The following is a 24,578-nucleotide window of genomic DNA, read 5'->3' as shown; positions in this document are numbered from 1 at the left end:
CCCCGCCATACGTCACGGCTCGCGGCGGCGCGGGGGGGGCTGCCCCCTGCCGGCTGTTCCCGGATGGCGCCGCCTCCCGCCGCTGGGCGGTGCTGAGGGGGGGCCGCGGCGGGGGGGGTCGGCAGCTGCCGGGAACGGCCGTGCGGGAAACTCAGCTGGGTTCCGGGCAGCGCCGTGACGTCAGCGCGGTCCGCAGCCGCCGCCACCGCCTCTTAAAGGGGCAGCGCCACCCGCGCCGGGGGCCCGGCAGCGACCTCGCGTGGCAACGGGCAGCGGCTTCGCGTGGGGCAACGGGCATCAGCCACGCGTGGGGCAGTGGGACCCGGTCCCTGTGTGGGGTGATGGGCGTCAGCCACGCGTGGGGCAGTGGGACCCGGTCCCTGTGTGGGGTGATGGGTATCAGCCATGCGTGGGGGAATGGGCCTGGGTCCCTGCGTGGGGCAATGGGCATCAGCCACACGTGGGCCACTGGGACCTGGTCCCCATGTAGGGCAATGGGTCAGCCACGTGTGGGGCAGCGGGCCTCAGTCCGTGTGGGGCGATGGGCATCAGCCACATGTGGGCAGTGGGCCCCAGTTCTACGTGGGGTGATGACCATCAGCCACGCGTGGGGCACTGGGGCCAGCAGCCACCCTGCATGGGGCATGAGACACCGGTCCTGTGTGGGGCAGTGGGGCTGGTAGTGGCCTCATGTGGGGCAGTGGGGCCCAGCCCTGCATGGGGCAACAGGCATCAGCCATGCGTGTGACAGGGGACATTGGTCCACCCGGGGCACTGCGGCCAGTAGTAGCCCCATGTGGGGCACTGGGCCTTGGTCTGGTGTGGGGCAGCAGGCACTGGCCCCACATGGAGCAGTACGGCCAGCAGCCAACCCACGTGGGGCAAGGGACATGGGCCCCACGCGGGGCGGCGGGGCACGGCCCCGTGTGGGGCGTCTCCCTGCACCCTGGGCACCCCACGGCCCAGCCGGCGCCATGAACAGGCTCACGCCGGTGGTTTAGAAAAGAGACTTTATTAGTTGCGCTGCTCGCCGGGATGCAGCCGCGGGAACGGCTGGGGGCTTGTCCAGGCTCCCACTGCCCCGGCCCCCAGCGCTGTGGGATGATACACCTCCGTGCAAACCGCCCGTGGGCCCGCCAGAGGCTCTGCGGGGGGACGCGACCCATGGGCTGGGGGCCCAGGCCGGGCTGGGAGCCACCGCCCCGCCTGCCCCATGGGCAGGAGGCCTGGCAGCGCCCGTGGGCAGCCCAGAGCCAGCACCCGGTGTCCCCGAGCAGGGAGGCAGCTTCTCCGGGGATGGCGGCTGCATCTCCCAGGCCCTGAGACGGGACCCTGGGGCCGGGGGCAGGCTGGAGGCACTAGACAATAAGAAGGAAAATAATTCTTAGAGGAAAAGCAAGTTTATATATTTGGTTATGTCAGCAGCAGCAGCCCTCCCTGCTGGCTGGGGGAGCAGGCTGGGGAGGAAAGCAACTGCGCTCGTGGGCAAGGGCTGAGCCCAGCAAGCAGCTGGGGATGAGCAGGACCAGGTCCCTGTCTCGGCTGCCTGCTGGGATCAGCCTCCCCAGGAGCACCCACAGCTCCCCAGGTGAAGGTGCCAGGCACCGAAGCCTCCTGCCGCGCTGCCTGCTCCTGCAGGGCCGGGTCCTGCTGCCGTGAGCCTGCCTACATGAGAGCTGGAGCGTGGCAGCTCCGGGCTGAGCCGGGGCAGTGCCCTCAAGCTGGGGGGTCTGGGGGGTGCTGCCCTACGCTGCCTTGCTGCAGGGGACGGTGAAGCTGCAGGAAGTAAGTGGGAAACGGGGAGGAAAGCACAGGGTGTGGGCATGAGCCTGAGCCATGCCAGGGCCCCTGGAGGAAGCAGATGCTCAGAAATACTCAAGGTCTGCTGCTGGACCAGTGTCAAGGTCGCTTCTCTGACAGTCAAGAGCCTCACACGGCATCAGTGCATCCCATATCCCTCTGGAAACAAGTTGCAGCCGGTGGTGGTTGCTCCGGCACCGCTGCCTGTGTGTCCCCTCTCTCCAGGCAGGAGCATGCGCCTTGCCGCCAGCTGCCGCCATCCCTGCGGGTGTCAAGGGACCAGACCCAGCACCCCACCGCTGCGGTGCTCCCTGCCCCAGCGAGGACTTGCCCGTGGCCACTGGGCCACTGTCAGCCAGATCTGTAACGCGGACAGGGGAGCGCACAGCTCACTCTGCTCCTACCGCGGCCGGGAGCAGCAGCGGGCCCCGGCTGGGTGATGCCATGCGGGCACCCACGGCAGTCCCAGCTGCAGGGTGGCTTCGTGGTGAAGCCATCCTAGGCACCGCCACGTAACCCGGTCCTCAGAAGGGCAGAGAGGAGCAGAGCTGCCTGCCTGCCATGCAGCTGGCTCCGCTTCACCTCTACTCTGTCCATCAACGGGACTTGCTCAGCTCTTCCGCACGCTGGGTGCATCACAGTTCCTCTGCTCCCCCGAACGGGGTGGCCAGCTTGGGGTCTGGGGGTCTTCCTGCCTGCGGGGACAGCCGCGCAGCCTGGCACAGGGAGCCGGGGTGGCGGGGGCCGGTGGGCTGCTTGGCAGGAGGCTTTCTTGACACCAGGTCTTTGCTTATGGAGGACACTTGAGCTTTCCAGGTGTACAGCCGTTATCTTGGTTTTAGCACTCTCCAGCTGGGCTGGGTCCCCGTCACTCAAAGCCCATCGTGCTAGAAGGCTCTCACGCAGCCTGCGGCAGGAATGGTCTCCAAGGGTGATTTAACAGTGTAAGAAAAACAGTCCCGTGTTCCTAATGTTTCTGTGTGCTAAAACTAAAATATAAAATACACCTTGTCCAAGCAGGCAGGGGATTGGCGTCGGCTCTGCAGGGTAGTAAAGATGCATCGTGTACACTTTCCCTGGGGCACCAGGGCAGAGAGAGATCTCGAAATGTGAATGATAACGTGTTCAGCCGTCGTCCACAACCCTTCCGCGCTGCAGCCTGTCCTACTCGCTGTCACTCTTGTCCACCAGTACCGCGTCGGACTCCTCCGTTATCTCCAGCAGTGTGTGCATCTCAGGGCTCTCCCCACGCATCAGATCCGAGTTTTCTCCCTCCTCTCCACCAACCTCCACCAGCTCCGTGGCTTTCACTTCCACCTCACCCTCTCTTATTTTCTTGACGTGGAAAGTGAAGGGTGGCACTTTGTAGACGGCTGTCTTGGACCTGGCATAGATGGTGTGGTCAGGGGTGAAAGACTTCCTCAGCTTGTCCCGAGAGGTCTTCATCTTCTCTCTCCTTTCGTTAGTCACAATCTTGGTGCCTAGTTTGTTCATCCTCTTCTCCAGGTTGTGGCGGGTCTTCTCCAAGTTGTGGCGGGTCTTCTCCAGGTTTTCCTTGGTCTTTAGCTTAGTCTTCTCCATCTTCTCCTTTGAGAATGCCTTCTTAAAGTCATCCACTCTTTTCATGCCGCTCCTTTTGATACGCTCTGCCCGTGACTCTTCAATAATTTCTTCAATCTCCACCTCTTCATCCGAGGAAAGCTGCACATGGTCCTCCTCTGCATGGTCCTCACCCACGGGCACCTCCTCACCCTCGCCTTCCTTCTCCAGCTTTTCACCCTCCTTTAGAGACTTGCTGATGCTCAGTTTAGATGGGAGCTTCACTTCATCCTGCAAGACACAGAGCGGAGCCAGTGAGACACACACCCCCCCAGCCTCTCCAGCCTCGGGAGCCAGCTGGAGAGCAGCGCACAAGGCAGAAGCACAGCCACAATTCAGAGCAACACAGACCCAGGCGAAGTCAGGCCTGGGTTCAGCCTCCCTTAATGCACTTGATAAATTACTGTCACGAGGATCTGCTCTACTTACAGCCGCTTAGGGCTCTGCTGTATTTAACCTCAGGTATACCAGTTCTGCTGGCCCCGGGGCTGGTTCCAAACCCACCCATGACTCCAGCAGTGCAGGAAGAGGCAGGCCAGCACTCAAACCGGAGACTTTCCCCTTCCTCCTGTGCCTCTGTCACAGTTCCGTCCCCTCCAGTTTCATCTTCATGCCAGGACTTGGCCATCACACGCTCCCCGCTCCTGGCCCCAGGAAAGCCCCCACCCGCATCCTGCAGTGGAGGGGTGCAGGGGACCCCCTGGAGCGATGTGGTGCCCCTTTGCTCCCCAGCATCTGCCCAGAGTGCCCCCCCCCCCCAAGCCCACGATGCTTCAGCTTCCTTCCCGTGCGTGGTCTTCTCTTGGTAAGACCGCTGGCCGCTCCCCGGTCAGTGGCCTGGCCAGGGTCCGGCCAGCAGCGGCCCCGGGCACGGCGTGGTGCTGGGCTGCAGATGGCAGCACAGTCTGGAACTGGGAGTCCGGCCACGCTGCCTGGTGTGCACTGGCCAGCCCCGGCCTGCACTCAGACTTTCCCAAGGCCTGCAGGATCCAGATGTGCAGCTGAAACATCCCTTGGGATGCAGCAGGCTGCCCTTTTTTTCCCATTTCTCCACTGGGGAATAAGTTAGGCAATTTGTCTGAGCTGGTATCTGGAGCCGGTGGAGCCAGCGGCCCCGACTCACACAGCCAGGTCTGCAAGGTTCCACTGTCTCTGCTCGGGACTGGGGGCGAATTCATTCAGCTTCTCCAGTCTCCCGGGTCAGCCAAGTTTCTGATCCCAGTGGCAGAGGACAAGCATGCACCCAGGAGAGGGGCACAGGTCTGGAGTGGGATTGGTTTTCATCTGAGCAGCACATAGCATGCGTCCCTGCTGCAATGAATCACCTCTCTGTTCCGAGGACAGGCTGGAAATAGCCCGTCAATGTGCAAAGCATCACAGCTGCGGGGCTGCAGCCCACGGCTCAGAAATTTATTGCCCGCGTGGTTTTAATCTATGGAGCTGGGCGGGAGAGGCACGGAGCTGCCGACACAAGCGCTGTCAGCAAGCCAGCAGCAGCCAAAAGGCAGCGTGTGGAACAGGCACGCAGAGAGCAGAGCTGCTGGGCTGAGGTTTGGAGAAAAGTCGGGGCAGCAGGACGGCTGGGCACCATCCCCAGCCCCAGGGCAGACAGGAGCTGAACAGAGCAAGGCTGGGGGATCCCAGTCCAACACAGGCAGGAGCAGGGCCCAGTGAAATCAAGGGACAGACCCTGGGGTACCCAAAAGGCTTGAAGTGCGTGGCAAACATCGGCTGCGACACGCCGTCCCCCGGCTTGGGGATGCCAGGAGCGGAACTGCCCTGTGTCCCAGGAAGGTGAATTTGCCACGGCGTCCCCTGTGCAAGGCTGCACGCTCTGCATGCCACATTTGCACAGCACCAGCCACTGCACCAACGTAGCCACGAGCTAACAAGCTACACAGGTGTCAAGAGCCAGGACATTCATGATGGTCACACCACCAAAACAGCCGCTGAGGCCCAGCCCCGAAGAGCCACGGTGACTCCAGGCACACTTCTGCACAGGTTTCTCTGGCACTGCTGCAGCAGAGAACGTCCCGATCCCTCGCACGGTGCGGGAAGGGACGGTGTGTTTGCATGCCCACGGCCTGAGCGCTCTCCCACCACCGCACCCATGCACTGCTGCTCCGGCTGACCGAGGTCCCTGCCACGCTGCTGCTCTGGCCTCAGTGCCCGGACGGAGGCAGGACAGGACACCCCCTCTGCAAACACGGGGTGCTCAGCTCGGCCAGCTGCGCCATCCCCAGCTCTTCCTTCCCTCAACACCACCTGAGATCTGACATAACCTTATTCAACACATGACACCAGTACGGCCTCACTTGGGTGAAATTCAGATGCTTTTAGCTGCATTCTCATTCTTCGCCAAGCACAGGGCAGGGCTGATCCTTGGGCAAGCGGAACTTCTGGAGACATGAGGGGATCTGCGGAAAACTTTGTGAACAGTGAAAAAGCGGCTCTGTGGAGCACTGGGCTCAGTGAGGGTGATGTGGGCTGCAGTGTCCATGGTCAAAACACAGAGTCTGCCAGAGCAGGGGGTTCGTTCTGGGTTTTATTCAGAGAGCTGTGCTGGGCAAAGCTCTTCACCCTCCACATCGCAGCCCAGGTCCCAGATACCTTCTGGAGATTAAGGTGAAGCGGCCAACATGTTTTCTTCATTTGATTAGCCACTTCAGGAGAAAACAATACACATGCTCTCCAGAGGGTCAGGTCAGTCCAAAACAAATCCACGTCACTGGGAAGGCAAGGATCTTGTTATCCTGTTCTGCACAACAACACCTGCTGGAGCAATCCCAGGGACTCCCGGGGACCCTGCCCCACCAGCCGAGAACATCAGGAACTCCGGCCACTTCCTTCCCTCTGAGTCAACACAATGAGCCAGAACAAAGGCATCCCCCTCTCGCCTGGCATGACTGTCACTGGAAACAGGCCATATCCTGCAAACTCAGATACTTATCAGTCCCTTGTTAGCTCCAGAACATGTGTCTGCCGAAAGAAACACCACCTCAAAAACTCCACGTCTGCCACATAAATAATTGCCTTTCCTCATGTTACACCAGCAAATCCACCTTCTGACTGAATTTTTTGATGCGGCTAAGTGGGCTGCACCAGCAGCACACCCATCCAACCTTGGCAGTTTTCCTCACAACGGTTTCCTCACAACCTTGAAGACGTGGCCAGCAGCCGCTCCCGGTACCACGGGACAGCTGGAGCAACCCCTGTTAGGGTGACAGCGTGGCTCTCTCTAATCCCTGTCACTGCACCCCCGGGAAGGGCAGCTGCCCCCCTGTTTGATCCCAACTCCCACAGACTGCACTCACGTGCGGACCCACACCTCTGCTGTCCCACACGCCGCCCACACCAAGTGCTCCTGGGCTTGAGACCCTGCTGATGCCTCTTTCAGGAGGCACCTTCCCTGCTCAGGCACAGAGGCAAAGAGGGAGCACAGCTATTCCCATAAGTAAGGATGCCTCCAGTCCCAACCTCTCCACCCACCCCCCCCCCCCAAGACGGTTTCCAACAGCTTTTTTCCAGCTGTGCTCAGGAAACACTCTGCAGCCTTCACCCGGCCCCTTTCCCACCGGGCCAGGGTGACAGGGTGGCATGCCACCCTAGGGCTGGCTGAGGGCCCCCGGAGAGTGCGTCTCTCTTTCCTATTCCTGGGATAATTCCTGCATTTTTTCCCCCTGACTCTTCTTCAAGCTGATTGCTTATCTGAGCAGTAGATCACCAGCTGGAGGACAGCTGGTGGATTTTCAGCGCTGCTTGCCGTGGGTTACTTTCCTGCCTCCAAGCCCACCTGCATCCAAGAAGCATTCCTGCTGGTTTAGCAGGCTCTGGCTTGTGCACAGTACAGCTGGTGCAAGAAGAACCGATAGCTCTGGCGTGTCTTAACGAGGCTGAATATGTTGCTGCTGAGCATCCTTCGTGTGTCGCTCCCCACCTGCACCCAGGCACTGCCCAAATGCCACCAAGGGTCTCCTCCTCCCTGCTTGGGAGGTGTTTCCCCTGGGGGGGAGGGCAGCTGCCCGGCGTGGGCAGAACGTGCCTGCAGACACAGCCGCGTCTGCCCGTGGTGGAGGACAATGGGACCTCGCTGGAACAATCAAGAACTGTCCTGGGTCTATGGGTGGCTGCCACACAAATCCCCACTCTGGGCAAGGCCCTATGGTCTGTGCACTTTATTTCACTCATGACTCATCCAGATGAGCCACATTTTTATCACCAGGCATTCCAACTACTCTATTTTTACTGAGAAAACACTGACCCTTGAAGTGGGTGAGTCCAAAATCCTGGGTCTTGGCATCCCTGCCTGTTGGGGTGTTCAAACCTGGCTCCCAGTCAGCAGATGTAAACCAGTTCTGTTCTCTAAGACAGCTTGAATCCAGCTGGCACAAAGACAGTGGGTAAACAAGACCTCTCAGAAGATTTTTATACCAGCAGAAGAAAAATCTTGCCCTGCTCTGCGCACAGAGCAGAGCTATGCCTGGCAGGACAGGGAGCGTGCTTGTACGTGTGCTGGGACCGAGCTCGCTGCCATCCGATGCGCTTCACATAAAGGTTCAGCTCTGATTCAAGTTCTACCTTTCTTTTACCCACTCACAGAGTGCCACCCCCCAGTCCATTTCACAATCCGACACGTCCCTTCGGCGCAGAGAAGCGGTTCACTTTGGGAAGCTCCCTCCCGCTGGCAGAGCCGACGGGACTGGCAGCACGTCCGTCTGCTGACGCTGTGGGCACCCGGAGGGTCCCCGATGCCCGTACCCAGCGTCGAAGGCAGCTGGCTGCCTGCTGACAGGGTGCTGGGCTGCTCTTTATTCCTCCTGCCCCAAACAATTCAGGGCTTCGAGATCTACAGGGCGGCCCAGCCTCTGCCCTCCTCCACCAAGTGGGCTTTTTATCTGACATTGTTTTCAAGCCCGAGTTCCCTTGCAGTGAGTCACCCAGGCAGCCCCATACGGCCATGTACACAGCGCCTGGTTGCTACAACACACGTAAACACTTCCCCCGTCATATAAAAGGCCAATGAGACACAAAGCTGAGCTGCATTCCCAGCCCAGCAGAGCTCTTCAAGCACTGCAGAAGCCCCAGCAAATCTGGGGAGCGTTCTCAAAAGGCGAGAAGGGCACCAGGATTGCTCTTGAAGAGGCTCTTATTGTCAGCATGTAAAAAATAAAAGAGTCCCAGAACTCCCAGCCACTCCCATCTCCAGTTTGAAGATTTAATGGAAGATTTTTCACATGCGGCATGCTAATCACATCTGCAATTAATTTTGTTCCGTTATTTTGACAAAATTGCAAGAGCACAAACAGTTGAGTTGGGTTGACATGCAGCCGTGACATGCAGAACATGACCAGCTCACATCCCCCGGCTCTGCTAGAACCACAAAAGGCTGAGCCCTGCTGCTGCTGGGTGAACCAGCGCCTGCTGCACCCCCTGTGCCACACCAGCCCTGAGGGAGGATTAAAAGCTTCTGGACAGAAATCAGCCTTGCAGGTCAGGTCGAGCCCTGCCAGAGAAGAAAACGTTCTGCTCTCCCGTTGCCATGCTAACTGTTTGGCTCTGCCAGTCTTTAGAGGGTGCTTTTCTGTGCTGACCTTCCATCACAGGAAGGAGGATTCAGTTATTCCTGAGTAAGAGCAACACACCTGGTAAGCACCCGCTGCCTAGCAAAGCTCAGGGATGTAAAGATGCCCTGTGCAGAAAAGAGGAGGGCTGTGCTTTCTTCTCCGGTGTTCTTGTCGGAACAGACTTTCCCTGTGGAGATGGTAATTGTTGTCAGACTCTCTTGCTATCCTGCAAAACCCTGCCTTTTTAAAAAATCTGGTCACTCTCCCTGAAAAGAAGTTTTCCCTGGCAGCTTCCCCCAGAGACCCTGATTCCTGGGCTGAGGTCACCTTCACCTGGCTCCCGGGTCTGTCCTGTCCACCGACTAACGTGGCCGTTCCCTCCAGACCGTGCTCCTCACCCCACCGGGTGACCACCCAAAGGACAGGCAACTGCAGCTTGGGGTATTGTCTCCAGCAGCCACACAATAAGAGGAAGGCTAACAGGGCACTGTGCTGTTACCAGCTGCCCTTTCGGTATGAGATAAGCGTTAGATAAACAGCAGTTAAAGTCATCACCAGCTCCAGCCACGGAGAAGAAATGGATGCTGCAGTGCCTATCTCGGACAACCGTAGTTTTAAGTCACACAGTTTGTGCTCTCTGCCTGTCTTTTATCTATTTAAAACAACTTCAAACCATTCCACAAACACTTCCAAACCAAACCTTACAAGAAGCCTGAGGAGGTAGGTATTACCAGGTCTGTATTTCAGAGGGAGAAACTCAGAAAACAGGTGGGATTTGCCCAGTCACAGCAGACACCAGCAGAGCCAACTGCTCCTGGCTACTAGCCCTTCATGCAAGCCACACAGCAATTCCTCCCTCCCAGATCGCAGAGGTAGTAGCACAACAAGTCCTGTAACGCCTGGGAGAAAATCACAGCTCCTCACCACCCGTTATAACTAGGGCAGCAGCGTGCAGCAAGCAGCAAGCACGTTAATCAACAAGTGGAGGCATTTCTGCCAACTTGCAGCAGCCACAAGCAGGCAGAGAGGCAAAGGCTCTGGAATCAGCAGCTTTCAGAGTTTCAAGAAGAGGTTCAAAGCAATCTTCGGGGGGTACTCCTGCTGAGGCCCTAAACTGCTGCCTCCTTGCATGTCTTCTGCTGATTTGGGCCATGGCACTTTCCGCAGCATGGGCAGAGGGAAACCGATCCTGGAGACAGCTCAGAGGGCAGTCCCTGGCGAAGACTCAATGCGCACACTCTGGATCTTCTTTGGCTAAGACGAGGAAAACTACGTTTCAATAGCCAGCGGAAAGGAAACACAATGGAAACACTTACCTGTCCCCACTGGGAATCTGATCGGGACCACTGCCAGCAAAGTAATGCAGATTAGCGTGAGAACAGGCAGAGAGAAAAGGCACAGGGGTATGTTTTAGTAAAGGGAGAAGCTAGGTAGCAAAATGGGACAGAAATGACAGTCAGCAAAGATTTATTAGAAGGAAGAGCGACCTCTAATTTACAGCAGGTTCTAGGAGATGCAGAATCGCTTCTATGGTTTCAGGCATGTTTACACTGAACACTGCCATAGAGCCAGATTCTGCTCTCTTTTCACACTCCTCTTCGCAGAGTGATTTGATGTCAGCAGTTCTGGAGACATCTCTGATTTCTATGGTGTAGCTGAAAGCAGAGTTTGCTTGTATGTGTAAGATTATGCAAAGATAGCGATTTTAAAACCCTACGTTTATTAATTCAAACACATAAGCTGGAGAGATCGAAACAGCTGGGTGCGATTCCAGAACTCCATCCACTGGTTTTGTCAGCATATTGACCATACCCTAAACCAACGCTGGAGAATACCCAGCAGCTTACAGATGTATATACTCAGTGGCACAGCCAGCGTGCTCACTGCAAAATCAGGCTTGGCCTCGACTTTTATGTTCCAAAGGTCTGTAAAAAGAGAAGCCTTGAGTCCTTAGAGAGAAGACTACTGAACCCTGCAGTAAGAAGTCACCGAAGAATACTGCTGAGAAAAAGGAAAAGATCTAAAATATGAGGGGAAAAGCAACGTAGGTTTGGCATTAGGTAAAGGTTAACGGGATAAGCTAGCTCATTCTCAAGTAGTATCTCCCTGATTAGCAGAAGTCCTTCTACTCTCTGCAATTTTGTGTATTGTGCAATCTTCTTGGCACTTTTTTCTATCAGGCGCGTCTAGTTACTCTATGTCCTGGAAGCTATGTCCTAAAAGGCTGTATCTCCTTCATTAGCTGGTGAGAAAGAGCAGCATGGTACAGGCACTGGAGCTGGTTCAAACTTGATGGTGAAAAGCAAGGGAGGAACGGGTGCAGGGAGAGGAGGAGGCTGTGTTTGGGAAAATGCTTTTGCCTAGCAGTGAGTCAGAAGAAAGGCAGGGCTGTAGGAAACAGAGAAGTAAATAGATTGTGGAGTGAAAAGGTTTTTTGTTTTTTGTTTTCTTTTTTCCCCTCTGACAGCAGAAAAAAGTTCTGATCTTATTATCAGTCTGTTTGTACAACTGGCTTTACTCTCAGAGCTGCTCCTCCCAGATAAACCTGTCTCGACTGATTAATAACTCCGGGGCCATTTCTGAACAGCAAAAAAGTAAAGATGGAGTTTGCGTTACAGATGATTTGCAGATAGATCTGTGCTGACACTGACATTTGCATCCTCACATAAAGCTATAGACTGAACGTCCCGAGACTTTTTATTCTAAATATCTGATTTTCCCTCACTGACATTGAGCATCTTTGTTTCTCGTCTTTGTTTTTTCCTTGCAGATGGCCAGTGGACCCACAGTTCTTCAGGTACTTTTAAGTTGTAGAAGATGTTGCAGAATCAAGAGCGTAACGTTATTCCAAACAGGACAAAAGAGGGCTAAGCACGTTGGCAAAAAGCTTATGAGCTATTGCCACGCTTTATGTGGGTCACAGACACATTGCTACATCAGAGAGTGGAGACTGCATAGCTCTCTACAGAGACAGCACATCCCACTTCTGGGTAGCGTAGCAAGAAGCATCTTCAGGGAAGATGCAGGAACAGCCCTCAGTTTCCCCCAGTCTTGTGCCTAGGGCAGGCAGTACATTCTCTGGAAAACGGCTGCGTTAGACCGAGCGCGGTTGCTAACTCCTCCTGCCTGGCAGAAGCTGCGTGCCTTGTCTGGAGCTGGGCCGGGGTGACAGCGTGCAGTGAGTCACCCACCGCGCAGCTCGCTCAGCGCCTGCCTGGTGAGCAATGCTGAAGGACACAGAGGGACGCAAGCCAACTACAGAGCGTTCGCATTGACAGAAAATGGGGGAAATGGAGACAAAGCGCGGCAGTACCGCTTCTCCCGCGATGCTCACACCCCTCCAGTGTTCTGCAGCGCCTACAACACAAAGCAGCTTTTACCATCTACCAGTCAAATTCCCACACAGGGTACACTGGAGAGTAATGGGACTGTGTCTTTGAGAGGCATCGTCTGAGCGCTGGCTGGCTTCTTGAATTCTTGGGTTATGTGCAGCCTTGGAGAGTTTTTCCTGCTGTCTGTTAGCGATGTGTTTTGCCGAGGGCTTGCATCTAGTTTAAGAATGGGAAAAGGAGCCACAATCTTACCGAAAACTAGAGCACCCCAGCCATGTAGCCCAGTGAGCACGGCCGGCAGATTCTGCACCTCATTGTATCCCTGTGTGCAGTGCCCCACTGGCATCACACAGACGTGACGGATGCTTAGATCCACTGCTGACAGGCACAAGAGAGGCCTGAGAGAGGAATATGTGATCAGAAGGAATATCCCCTTTGGTTTTAGTTTCATGAGCCATTATTTGTCTGATCTAACCCTATCCCAACTGGCTGAGTAGCCTCTGGCCCTTTGCTTTGAGACAATTTACTGCTGCACAGCTCGGCGTGTAACTATAACGCTGAAAGGATTGCAGCAAAGCAAACTGTCCTGGCTCTAACTGCTTATAAATAATACCTGAGCAATGAAATATTAATGCAGTTGATTCCAGGCTGCAACAGAAAAATCCATGCTGTTGAGCTGCCTTTTGGCAGAAAGACTAATAATCTGCACTAAGAAAAATCTTGAAAGTTAGAGCTATTAAAATCCTGAAATTTTTTTAAGGTTCACTCTCCTGCGTATTATTCTCTTGAGACTCTTATAATTCAGTCATGTGCAGAGAATATGAAGGATTCTTTGCACATCAAGATGTGAACGTGGTGCCTCTTACAGTGGAGGGAAAACATGCAGCTGAATCCAGCCCAAACGAACCCAGCTGAATGATATTTCTCTCCTTCCCCTGGGATGGCATTTTTTCACCTCTAATTTTGCTGCTTCTGTGACCAAAAGCAGGAGAACAGAAGGGAAGATACAACAGCCTTCTGGGTTAAGACCCATGTGTTCCGGCAACAGAGACAAAGGATCAGAGACAAACAATATTAACTCTTAATTAATGAGTATCAATTTGTATGATTCAGATTTTTTGTGGTTTTTAACAAAGGCTTCATGATTAAGTCTCTTTCGTATTTCATTTAAGAACAGAATAAAATAAAGCAAAAGCCAATCCAGCACCAAAGGAATATCCCGTTCCCATTCTCTGCTCCAGTTCTCTGCTGAACCTGGGATAAGAACCATTGTGGCTACGAAGGGAGCTGCTTAGTGGATTCACAGCAAAATAAAACGGGCCTTTTATTTTAAAGTATTATCAGAAAAGAAATACAATACACACTGGCTGCTACAATGGCAATCTCTGCAGTGAACTACTGGGAAAAGCAGATGCTACCTACGGCGCTGCTCCGGATCAGGAGGAGGAGTCAAGTGCAAGCCCAGAGCGCTCCTATATGCACGGAGCAATTGCTCTTGCAGGAAAAGCGTAACGGGGGTGCCCAGAGCCCCTGCCTGCCCTCAGTACTGTAATTTAAACTGTATTTGGAATTTCTATTTATTCTTTAACACTTGTAGTTGGGCAAGTTCCGCTGAACCCAAGGCATGTAACCACACAGGCTGTTCTTTGGGCTTGCAGATCCCACGGGCTCTCATGAACCCTTTGCCGTCATTAGGCTCATGAGGTTTTTTGTTTCAGAATGATTAATTTGAAACAAAACCATAGCTCGGGGCAGCTGACATACTGTTTAGGAGGTGGAGAAAGGCTGCAGCCCAGGGGCAGTGGGTGCGGCGGCTGCGGTACGTGGGTTTGTACGCCCTGTGCTGCCTGCCCTGTGCTTCTCATCAGACCCCTGAGCTCATGTTCTTTTCCACGCTCTCTTCTGGGGCACCCAGACCTAAAAATAAGGCAGTTCAGGTCTGGCCTCCAAATCCGTCACGTTAATGTGCGGGTTTGAAATTCATCCCTCCTCCCCACGATCAACAATCTTGTTGCTCCCATCCGTATAAGGCCCACTCAAGGCACAAAAGCCAAGCTGCGCTATTTATATTTCCTCGGCCAGCCCTACCTACTCCACACATTGTACGGCCGAGATTCACGTTCTTCCTCGCCTCTCCTAACTGCCCAGCCCTTCCCAGAGAAACTCTACATCTCACAAGGCTCTGGAGTCACCCGAAGAGCAGAGGAGCCCCAGAGGAGCCCCCAGACATGTGGGGCAGCGTGGGGAGCAGCATGTCCATACACCTCCAACAAAGGCTGCTCTCTTTCCAACAAACAATGCCGAGCATCACGAGCCATACCTCCCTCCAGCTCAGCGCCCACATGAGCCTCAAAATAAAGGACCAGCACACTTTAGAAATTCAATACTCAATACGTGTGCCGAGTGCTGCAAGCATTTTGTCCGGCTGTAAGAAAAATCAAGCCTTTGACATTTGCAGGAATAAGTTTAATTGTCAAAAGATGTTTAGAGGAAAAATGCCGTGCTTCTGTTAAGTGCTGACCCATGCCGTTCTTCAGACGAATGCAGCACGCTGTCTGGTTTCAGCGTAGTAGCTTTTTGCATAGGACATCCATTCTTTAATCGTGAACTATAGTAACCAGCCCCAGCTTCTTGTATCCTAAAACCAGGAGATTTGGGATGAAGTCACTTCAGTTTGTTTTTACTAGCAACCACTCTAACCAAATTTGTTGGTGTCCTAATTTCTCTGAAAGGCAGGAGTCCAGCACAAAGGAAGCACTGAGGAGCTCTGTTTGCATGGGCTGCTAGCAAGTGCACGCAGTCATTTGACATCAGGCTTTTTAGGAAGGCAAGTGCTGTTTACGGTAAGAGTACGTGAACTTCTGTTTACACAGCAGCTTGACAAAAGTCTGTCGCCTTTGCTTTTGGTAGGCAGATTTTCAAAACAAAAAGACGGATGAGGTAATGTGGAGGGGGGTTGGTTTTTTTTCAGATTTTATTCTCAAGAATCAATCTAATTGCCTTTGGTAAGTGGAAATAAAAACTCTTACCCCGGTAGAAACCAGACCAGCTCCTGGCAAAATCAGGTAAAAGCATATTTGAGAGAGTGAGCCTGTGAGAAAGCACGTTTACATACGTGACTGCGAGTAACAGCCCAGCCCATAAACATTCTGCTTAATGCCTCACCCTCAGCCAGCCTCAGTGGAAGGGATTTTCAGTTCTGCACTTTCTCCCCCAAAGTCTGAAACTACGCAGGCAGATGTGCTCCGGGCTCGTCTTTGACAGGTCAAGCTTTCCTTGAATAAAATTTGATTTTCATTTCCTCCTAATCTAACAGCTAGCAAAATACAACTCCCACACGTAGTTTGACCTCTTCTCCCAAGGTGCCAAAAGGTCTTATTTGCACTCCTGAAATAGTCCCTCCATAACTGTGGGAGACTCAGCATTCAGCACTGAGAGGATAATCAAACATCTCTAACAGTAAAGAGCCAATTTATCTTTACCTCCTTTTATTTCTTCATACTGCAGAATCACACAATATTAAATCCCTATAGAGCATAACCACTGTTTTGCTCAGCTACCTTGCTTGAAAATAGCCACCGCTGGTTTTATGTAATATTTTATGTCTCTTAAGATGAGTTTATCTCTTGTTCTCCAAAAGACTAATAAATCTTTGCATTTTTAGCCATAGCAACTGAAATTGCAATTGCCCAGGAAAGTTAATCTCAGCTTTCTAAAGGCATTTTTTTCTGAGTTAAAAAGCAGTAATTAATGTTGCTCGCCATCAGAGAATTAATTACATTACCAAGAAAGTACCTAACATAAACTTTGCTAGGTGGTGGGTCTTGAGAAGTGAAACACTGAATTAGAAGAGTTATCTTGCAATTATTTTTTTTTAATGATAGACACAGTTAGGAAACCACAGTGCATTTTTCTCATTTACACTCCCGAGGTGGAGTCCACCATAAAGTTTTGGTTTTATAGACTTTTGATACATTTTTTAAAAATGTCATGATTATTAGTACTGAAACACAGAAGGATATTAGTAAACAGGTTAATCCAGTGGGAATCGACAAGGCTTCTTGCAACAAACAGCACTGTTCAATATCAGTAAAGCAGCTGAACATCATCCTCAATTTGATAAGCACCTTTACAATGTACACACAAAAATATCACTTCTTTCTGCAGAGTTTTATTATTTAAACATGTTATCATTATCTGTTTTGCATAATCCCAGACAAAGCACCGCTCTTGTCATTGATGTGCCTAGAATTACTGACTGTGATAAAATATTCATATGAACGCATTGGGACACAAAATTGTATCCTGATGTTTTGGCAGCTCTGCTGTGCAATTCCCACAGTCAGCCTGTGTTAGGAATTTCTGAAGAATGATATCCCCATAATTACAGTAAGAGACAAGCTCTAAAAGTCCTGCCTCTCCCAGGAAAAAACAAAGCAGAATAAAAAAACGCAAAGCCAAAAGCAAAACTTCCGAGATCACCCAAAATGTTTAACTTCTCCAGAATAAAAGGTCTCAACAAATAAGAGAGACTCCTATACCCAACAGGTTATTTTTCCTTACCCCAAGCCATATGATTCAGGTTTCTGTACACTGAAAATTACATGATGACATTTTTATGGAGGACAATCTACAGAATAATACAACTATTAAGCAACTCTATTTTCTATTTGAGAAATAATAATTAATGTAGCTCTGAGATAAGACTGTAGGTTGATATAATTTGGAAACTTTGTCTGTTGACCGAAATTCTGTGTTTCCATTGTATCCAGGAAAGAGCAGTATTGCACAGGACTGCAAAAATATCCCCCATTCTTCCCAGGGATTCCCTGTGGTCCACACCTGGCCACCGAATTCTCATTGTATGGGTCTGTCTTTGCCACAATAGCACAACCTACGATCAATAAACTCATTTGTTACTCAGGCACATTAATATTATTATTGCCTATTTCTCTCTAGTATTCAAACATCAAAAGCCCATCATGGATTTTGTTTTTCAGTTTAAGCACCAAGTTAAGAGATAATCAAGAGTTTCTCCTCCAAGAGAGACCTTCATTTGCCTTGGCAGTGTCCATCACAAGCCTGCACGCCCGCTGCCACACCTTCCGTCTCCCCAGAACTGGCCCTTACTCGCTGTGGCAAGGTCTACTCAGCCTTCCCGCAGAAGTGTGAGGATTTCCATGAGGGTGCAAAAAGCTGTGTTACACGTGAAGCAAACCTGCAGAATTTCTCACTTGTGCTCTGCGGCCTCACAGTCAAATCACACTAAGTTCCATGCTGGGAAATTGTTCCGAATTACAACTAATTCATTCTTTTTTTGCTAGTATCTTCATGATTCACAAAATCCCTGCTGTAGTCTCTTGCCTGCTGATTTGCTCAGAGGCTGCCCTGTCCTCATTACATCAGCAAAAGCATTGCCCCTGATTTCCTTTAGAAGCAGGATCGCTTTTCAAATTCCAAAAGAAACTCTCCTCAATATTCATAAGCAACAGCAAAACAAACTGAACCGCTCACAAAATGACAATCTGCCAATGTTCAGGATGCTTCCAAAGGGCCTAGAAGCTTGCCACCTTTCTACCTATTTCTATAACCCACAAGGAATGTTATGTTTAAACAACTGCCTTCACTCTTCTCCTTTTGCAACGTTTGTTCCTTCTGCAGTACATGAAGAGTTCCACTTTATGTTTCCATTAAGAGATCTATCCTCCTGCAAAAGCTTTACACAAAGAGCTTATAATAAAAAAATACATATATATATATATATATAACCGGTTAGGCTGCCCGTATGATCTGAATAGGCTGGAATATTTTAAGCATTTGTAGTTTTATCATGCCTGAAAGGCTAAGCTCTGAATCAGAGTGTTACACAGGCCCCCGTACTTGTTAGATTCCTGAGCCTATTATGATCAGCCCTCCCTTCAAGCCCTGTAGTAAGAAGCATTTTCCCTTTGTTTCTGCTTCTCTCTCTTCCTGTGATCAGCACTACACGTTTCTCGATTTGTCCCTACGCTGTCTATTATTAACCCAGAGGCTTCTAACTGAATCATTAACTATTTCACTCACTTTTCTTCCATGGACCGCTGTAAGAGTTTGCTCTGGTAAGGAAGACTAACTCCAAACAGGAAAACTGACAGAAACGTATTCCTCTCTTTCTCCTTCTTTAATATTAAAGGAAAAATCCACTGCTTAGTGCGGGGGTTGAACATCAAGCAAATCAAAGCTGTTACTGAAACCAGACAACTGTAAGATTCAAGACTTGCAGGTTGCAGAAAAAAGAACGTGAAAGTCTGTACGAGCACAACGGCAAGGGCAGAGCCGAGCACTAATGAGCTCAAGGAGCTGTTTGGAATTTTCTCTAATGTCTCTATCTGCCCTAGTCAGTGAGATTAACCCCAATGCTGGGGTTACTGTCTCTTGCCGTTATTAGATGCATGTCACAAATCTGAAATATTACTGCTCTCCACGTAGCGATACACGTCTCTCAGTAGAAAAGACATTGGCAGGCGGATTTACAATATTCCCTTCCTGAACGCAGTGCATGCTTGCTCTTTTTTTTTAGCTAAGCAGTAAAATCAGGTTATTTGGATACTTCTGGCCCATTGCAATGACTGCTTAGGGCCATTCTCACTATCTTCATTAAAATTCCTGTTAAATGTAGAAACTCTTATCAAACCTTGTCTTCAAACACATAGACAATGTTAAATCATGAATGAGAGTGCTGCTTCAGACCCGCCTTAATTGGGACCACCGGTCAGGGGAGTCTGGGAGTGTCACGGACTGACTGTGCAGCATGACAGAACCCTCAGCAAACAAAACACTCGCCAACAGGACAAAAAGCAGCGTAAAATATCTCCTTACCTGGTAGATCATGACTTTGAAGTTTCTGCGTTTCAGGAGCTCCGCTTCATTGGCCTCAAGCTTCTTGATCTGCCCAGCTTGCTTTTCCAGGTTCTGCCGAACGGTTTTCACGTTGACGCTCACCTTGCGCACTTTTTCCAGCATCTTGTTCACGGTGTTGCTGGTGGTGGTGTGTGCCTTTGTCAGCTTGGTTAGCTCTCCTTGGATGCTGGTCACTGCGCTATCCATCTCTTGCTGTCTCTCCTCCAGCTGTGTTTGGGTCAGCTGAATCTGATCCACCGCTCCAATGATCTTGTCCAGAAGGGTCAGCACCATCACACCATTGATCTGGTCTGATTTGATGGGTTCTTCAGGCACTTGCTCCTCTGAGGCCTCGGAAGCAGTTGGTGGCTCGATAATTTGCAAAGTAGTATCCTCCATGATCGCTTGGGAGTCCTGGCTAGCAGAGCCGGGAGAAGCTGTCACTGCAGGGAGAGAGAGAGGAGGGAAAACTAAACCCGAGCCTCAGCTAAACTCTGCGCTGGGAGAAACGCCAGAAATGGAGAGCACAGTGTGTGGATGTCTGCTGAAATTCAAATGGCACAGCTCTGCAAAGCCGTCCAGTGAAACTGCCCTGCAAAATTTTCCAGGCTTGCAGGTCATTGGCTGACTCCACCTCGGCTATATAAAAGGAGCCCGCTGCCAAATGCCTGATGACCCACCCTTTCTGAAATGATTAAAATAGTTGGAGGGGAGGCGATGGCTTTGCATGCAAACACAGGCACAGCTCAGCGAGGAATGCAAACCTCTGAAACTACAACCGCCTCTTCTTTACCGTAAGTCTAAAGGCACTATAAGGAACGAGAGGAAAAAATAAAAAACCTTGAATAAACGGCTTGGGAAGCTGCTGGAAAGAAAGCAACCCCATCTGGGCGCAGCTGTATACATTAAAGGAAGGCTGGTTTAAACAACTGCACACGTTGAAGTTCAGCTGGAAAATCCAGATCTCCTGCCAATACTTAAGTCTTTTTTCCAGGACTATGAGAGCCTGATTTTCAATACTTCAAAAGAAATGCTACAATTTGGATTCAGTAGTTATGGCACATGACTTCTAGGTCATAAAAATGCAAGCTGCCATGTGTGTGAATGCACACAAGAGCCGTACACATGATATAGACAGTGTGCACCAAGTCTCTACGCAGATTTAACACAGAAAGAAGTACGATTCACTCCTGAAGTGAGGCAGCTTGGCCACTCCCACCTAAAAGCAGCTATCTCAGCTCTGCAATCCTCTATCCATCGACAAATCCAGTCACTAGACTTTTAAATGCGGGATATGCTTCAGCATATGCCGTGCAAAAATGTACCGGTAAGCAATGCCCAAACACAGTGTGTTAGATAAGGCTTTATTGGAAAAAAAGATACTAATTGTTTCAAAACTTAATCGAGTACATACTGCTTTGGAAAACAGGGGGAAGTAATAATCCTTATTTTGCTAACTTTTAACCTCAGCACGGACACAAAGCAATTCATATAGTGTTGGCAGAAGTTTATGCCTTGTGGAGGCATCATCACGTTGGAAGGCACTTGGGAGGTGCTACCAAAGGCTGGACCAAGCACCGCAATGTGAAGAAGGAAAATTCAGATCTTGAGAGTGACACCATCACTGGCGTTGGCTCAGCCAGAGGATATCAAGCTCCCACGGGCAGAACCGCTGTGGAGCCTCGTCTGGCCTGGGCAGCAGAAAGCCCTTCCAGGCTCAGCTGAAGGGCTGTGGGCAGACTGGGAAGGCCGCAGTTTCCCTCTTGTCCTGTAGCCTTGACAACAAGCAATTCATGCTCAGCACATCCTGCCTCCCGCCGGGGTCAAGCCTGCCCTTGCAATTTGCCACAGGCGGGCAAATAAAATGACTGCTCTCCAGCACTCAGGTTCTGCGGGCTCACAGCCTACCTCAAGACAGGGCTGGAAGAAATGCTGAATTCCAAGCGTACAAACTGGGAAACCCACGACGCACAAACAGATGTACAGGAACATTGTTTAATGATGAATGCTCATGACAGTCAGCACTTTCCATGCCCCTGTGCTCTCCACCATGTGACAGCTCGCTTTTTACTGCTGTTGTACCCACACTGCGCCACTGATCTAGATCTGGTTTCACTGTGCATCAGTTAATTGTGCTGTGTTGCTTCTACAATAGGTATTATGTCACGTCTCAAAAATAGGTTGCTTTTCTATACCCTGTTTTTTCCTGGAGGGACCTTTTTCCGGTGCATTTATTTCCAGTGTTTGCTGCTGATGAGTCAGTTCCATGAAAAAAATCCTTACTCCAGGCAGATAACGTTGAGGCTCTGCAGTTGTTTCTCACTGGGGATATCTGCTTCAGAGTGGATTTCCACAGATATTTGCTGTGAAGTTTCATGTACAGGACAGGATGCAAGCAGAGCAGTGCTCTCTTTCTAAGTCTGCCACCTATTCCGTGTGTGATTTCAGTGCAGTCTCTGTGCCTTCATTTCCTCATTTGGGAATAATAATAATAATAAAAAAAAAATCGGACTGAGTAGGTCAATCTGTACAGAATCAGATAAAACAAGAGAACAGGAATTTGGATTTGCTCTTGATAGACAGCAGAAGAGATGCAGTGCCACACTTGGCTCTTGCTGCGCATGCAGCAATCACACCCCAAGCTAAAATGAGATGAGTAATTTTCTTTATTAATACTAACTTCATCTCAGCCATTTTCTGCCGTGGGGACGTCCCAGGAAAAGCCAATAGGTGGCAAACAGCAGCCTCCCGCTGGGAGCCTTCCCACCCAGCTGAGCACACAGGGCTGTGAGGTCTGACTCAATCTCTTCTAGCGCGAACAACGTGCTGCCTCTCGTTGCAGAGCAGATACAGTTTGATCTCTGGCTCTTCCACACTTGCACTATGCCTTAGATATCACTGATCATTCCAATATCCCAGCGATTTTATACCACTATACTATATAATTGCATATATATATATATATATATATATATATATATATATATATATATACACACACAACTACCAAATGTGTCATATGGACATGGAACAGACAGCGCAAACAAAAACTAGCATATTTCAGCTTCAAAGAAAAAACTGTCAGACATACGCAGGACAACAAAGGACGACAAAGTCCAGCAGCTGCTTCCACATCAAGCCGTGGAAGTTCCTGTGACCATAGGAAACAGCTCAGCTAACTAACTTCTTAAATAGCAAGATACAGCTGGTTAGGGCCTGTCAGAAATAAGGAATAGTCTTGGCTTGCGGGGGACAGACTCTTGTTAAATTTCACCAAGTGCAGCTGACACAATTTGTCCCTTCACCTCTAGCTTAAGTGCAGAGGACATGGACTGGACAGAGAAAAAGAAAGAAAACTATCCTCTCTTGTTTTCCAAGGACGTGGGAATAAGCACAGGGGGAGGAAAGGTGCAGTATATGTGCAACTTTTTCTACTGTTAAGATGCATCCCACAGATAAGGTGAATTCAGCTTTGCAGGCCACTACCAGTGTAATGCATTTGGCAGGCACCTAACTCATCTCATGGCAAATTAAGTTAACTTGTTATTTAACCTTCTAACTTGCTCACTTTTTCATAATTGAGACACATCAAACATCAGCATAAAAGCAAAAACTGAGTGTTAGCAGCCCTACGACTGCCATTTCTGTTCCACAGCACCAGCAGCCTCACGAACACAGCCTGCGCCTGCTGGCACAGGGCATCATTTGCTGTGGCTGCAGCCCACCACGCTGACCCGCACGATGTCATTACCTCCTCACACATCTGCAGGTGGTCTTCCATCCCCCAGGAGCTCTCTGGAGCAGTACTTGGGATCTGATCTGCTGAGCCTGAGCAGCACCCACACCCCGTCGGTGCCCATCTGTCAGAGCATTATGAATAAGTGCATGGCAGTAACTAGGATCTTCCATTCCAGAGGCAAACGCCTGCCCAAATCCCAATGAGGCATCACACCTCCGCTTTGCTGCGCATGACTAGGGCCTTTCAAAACAAAGACAACCATGTGAAAAGGGATCTGTGGTTACATCATATTTTCGCTATTGCAGAAGCTCCTCTTTTCACCGTATCAAGACCAACCGTTTACTCAAAGAGTCAGTAAGCAGTACTTGGAAGTTTAGCGTTATTTTAACTTAAATTTAACTGTCAGTTTTTGCTTCCTTCCCAATGAACTGTGCTTCCATTAACAGTCTAGCGCAGAAAATTCCTGATGGGCAAGGAGGTTGCTTGTATTTAACTGGTTTTCTGTATTATCAAGTGCTATACCCACAGGCTGCTGGAGGCAACTGGTTCCACTGATGCATGCTTGTACAACACTTGGAATTAACTCTGAACTGCCATTTTTTGCTCTTTCATTTCCTACAATTCTACTGACTTCAACAAGGAAACTCTTATTTTGGCCAGTGGGAGTGAGAAGGCAGCGAGGCTGGGGCGTGGGAGGCTTGGCCAAGCTCAGCCCAGACCCCAGGCAGGCGGTTTGGTGGGGGGCTCCCTGCCACAGCCCCGACCGGCACAGGCCAAGCACAGCCCACAGCCCGACAGGCAGCTCAGGGGGGGCTCCCTGCTGCAGCCCCGGCCAGGCACAGCCCTACGGGCGACTCAGGGGGGGCTCCCTGCTACAGCCCCGGCCAGGCGCAGCCCTACGGGCGGCTCAGGGGGGGCTCCCTGCTGCAGCCCCGGCCAGGCACAGCCCTACGGGCGGCTCAGGGGGGTCTCCCCGCTGCAGCCCCGGCCAGGCACAGCCCTATGGGCGGCTCAGGGGGGGCTCCCTGCTGCAGACCCGGCCAGGCACAGCCCTACGGGCGGCTCAGGGGGGGCTCCCTGCTGCAGCCCCGGCCAGGCGCAGCCCTACGGGCGACTCAGGGGGGTCTCCCCGCTGCAGCCCTGGCCAGGCACAGCCCTACGGGTGGCTCAGGGGGGGCTCCCCGCTGCAGCCCTGGCCAAGCACAGCCCTACGGGCGGCTCAGGGGGGGCTCCCCGCTGCAGCCCCGGCCAGGCACAGCCCTACGGGCGGCTCAGGGGGGGCTCCCTGCTGCAGCCCCGGCCAGGCACAGCCCTACGGGCGGCTCAGGGGGGGCTCCCTGCTGCAGACGCAGCCCAGGCCGGCAGCTCGGGAGCTCCCCACTGCAGAGCCCGGGGCCGACCCCCCCAGCCCCGCAGCTGGGGGAAGCCACCCGCAGCATCGGCCTGGGGCTCCCCAGGACCGTACCTGTGGCCTCCGCTGCTCCCCGCAGCCGCCTCACACAGACGAGGGCCGGGCCGGGCCGGGCCGGGCGGGCCCCACCAGGGAGGGCAGGCCGCACCCTCGCACCTCGCCCACGCTGCCCGTGACGTCACTACCTGCGTCACGGCGTCGCCAATGGCGTCAGGGGCGGGCAGGTGACGTCAGCGGCCCCTCCGGAGGAGCGG

General features: G+C 51.7%; 1 protein-coding gene across 3 annotated transcripts; it reads right to left on the bottom strand.

Moving 5' to 3' along the window:
• Positions 1–996: 996 nt before the first annotated feature.
• Positions 997–24,575, bottom strand: CAVIN1 (caveolae associated protein 1). Of its 3 annotated transcripts, XM_040617147.1 has the most exons (5): positions 24,379–24,575; positions 22,926–23,153; positions 21,370–21,699; positions 19,154–19,617; positions 997–3,630 (listed from the first exon to the last, which is right to left on the bottom strand). In XM_040617147.1, the coding sequence occupies exons 3-5, from the start codon at positions 21,440–21,442 to the stop codon at positions 2,965–2,967; spliced, it is 1,203 nt and encodes a 400-aa protein (XP_040473081.1). In that variant the 5' UTR covers positions 21,443–21,699; positions 22,926–23,153; positions 24,379–24,575; the 3' UTR covers positions 997–2,964. The 3 variants fall into 3 exon arrangements, with proteins under 3 accessions (XP_040473081.1, XP_040473083.1, XP_040473084.1); XM_040617149.1 differs by lacking the exons at positions 21,370–21,699; positions 22,926–23,153; XM_040617150.1 differs by lacking the exons at positions 21,370–21,699; positions 24,379–24,575 and having other exon boundaries at positions 22,926–23,593.
• Between the last annotated feature and the right edge of the window lie 3 nt (positions 24,576–24,578).

Source organism: Falco naumanni, chromosome 18 (assembly GCF_017639655.2).
Source record: "Falco naumanni isolate bFalNau1 chromosome 18, bFalNau1.pat, whole genome shotgun sequence".
Classification (NCBI taxonomy): domain Eukaryota; kingdom Metazoa; phylum Chordata; class Aves; order Falconiformes; family Falconidae; genus Falco; species Falco naumanni.
This window is presented reverse-complemented; position numbering and strand designations above follow the sequence as displayed.

Bases quoted from the DNA above. Each gene is read 5' to 3' on its own strand.
- CAVIN1 (XM_040617147.1), bottom strand. From the start codon at position 21,442: ATGGAACTGACTCATCAGCAGCAAACACTGGAAATAAATGCACCGGAA. The intron at 19,618-21,369 runs GTATAGAAAAGC...CTCTCCCTGCAG, and splicing joins TCCCTCCAGGAAAAAACAGG to TGACAGCTTCTCCCGGCTCT. The intron at 3,631-19,153 runs GTAAGGAGATAT...TGTGTCTTGCAG, and splicing joins TCAAAGTCATGATCTACCAG to GATGAAGTGAAGCTCCCATC.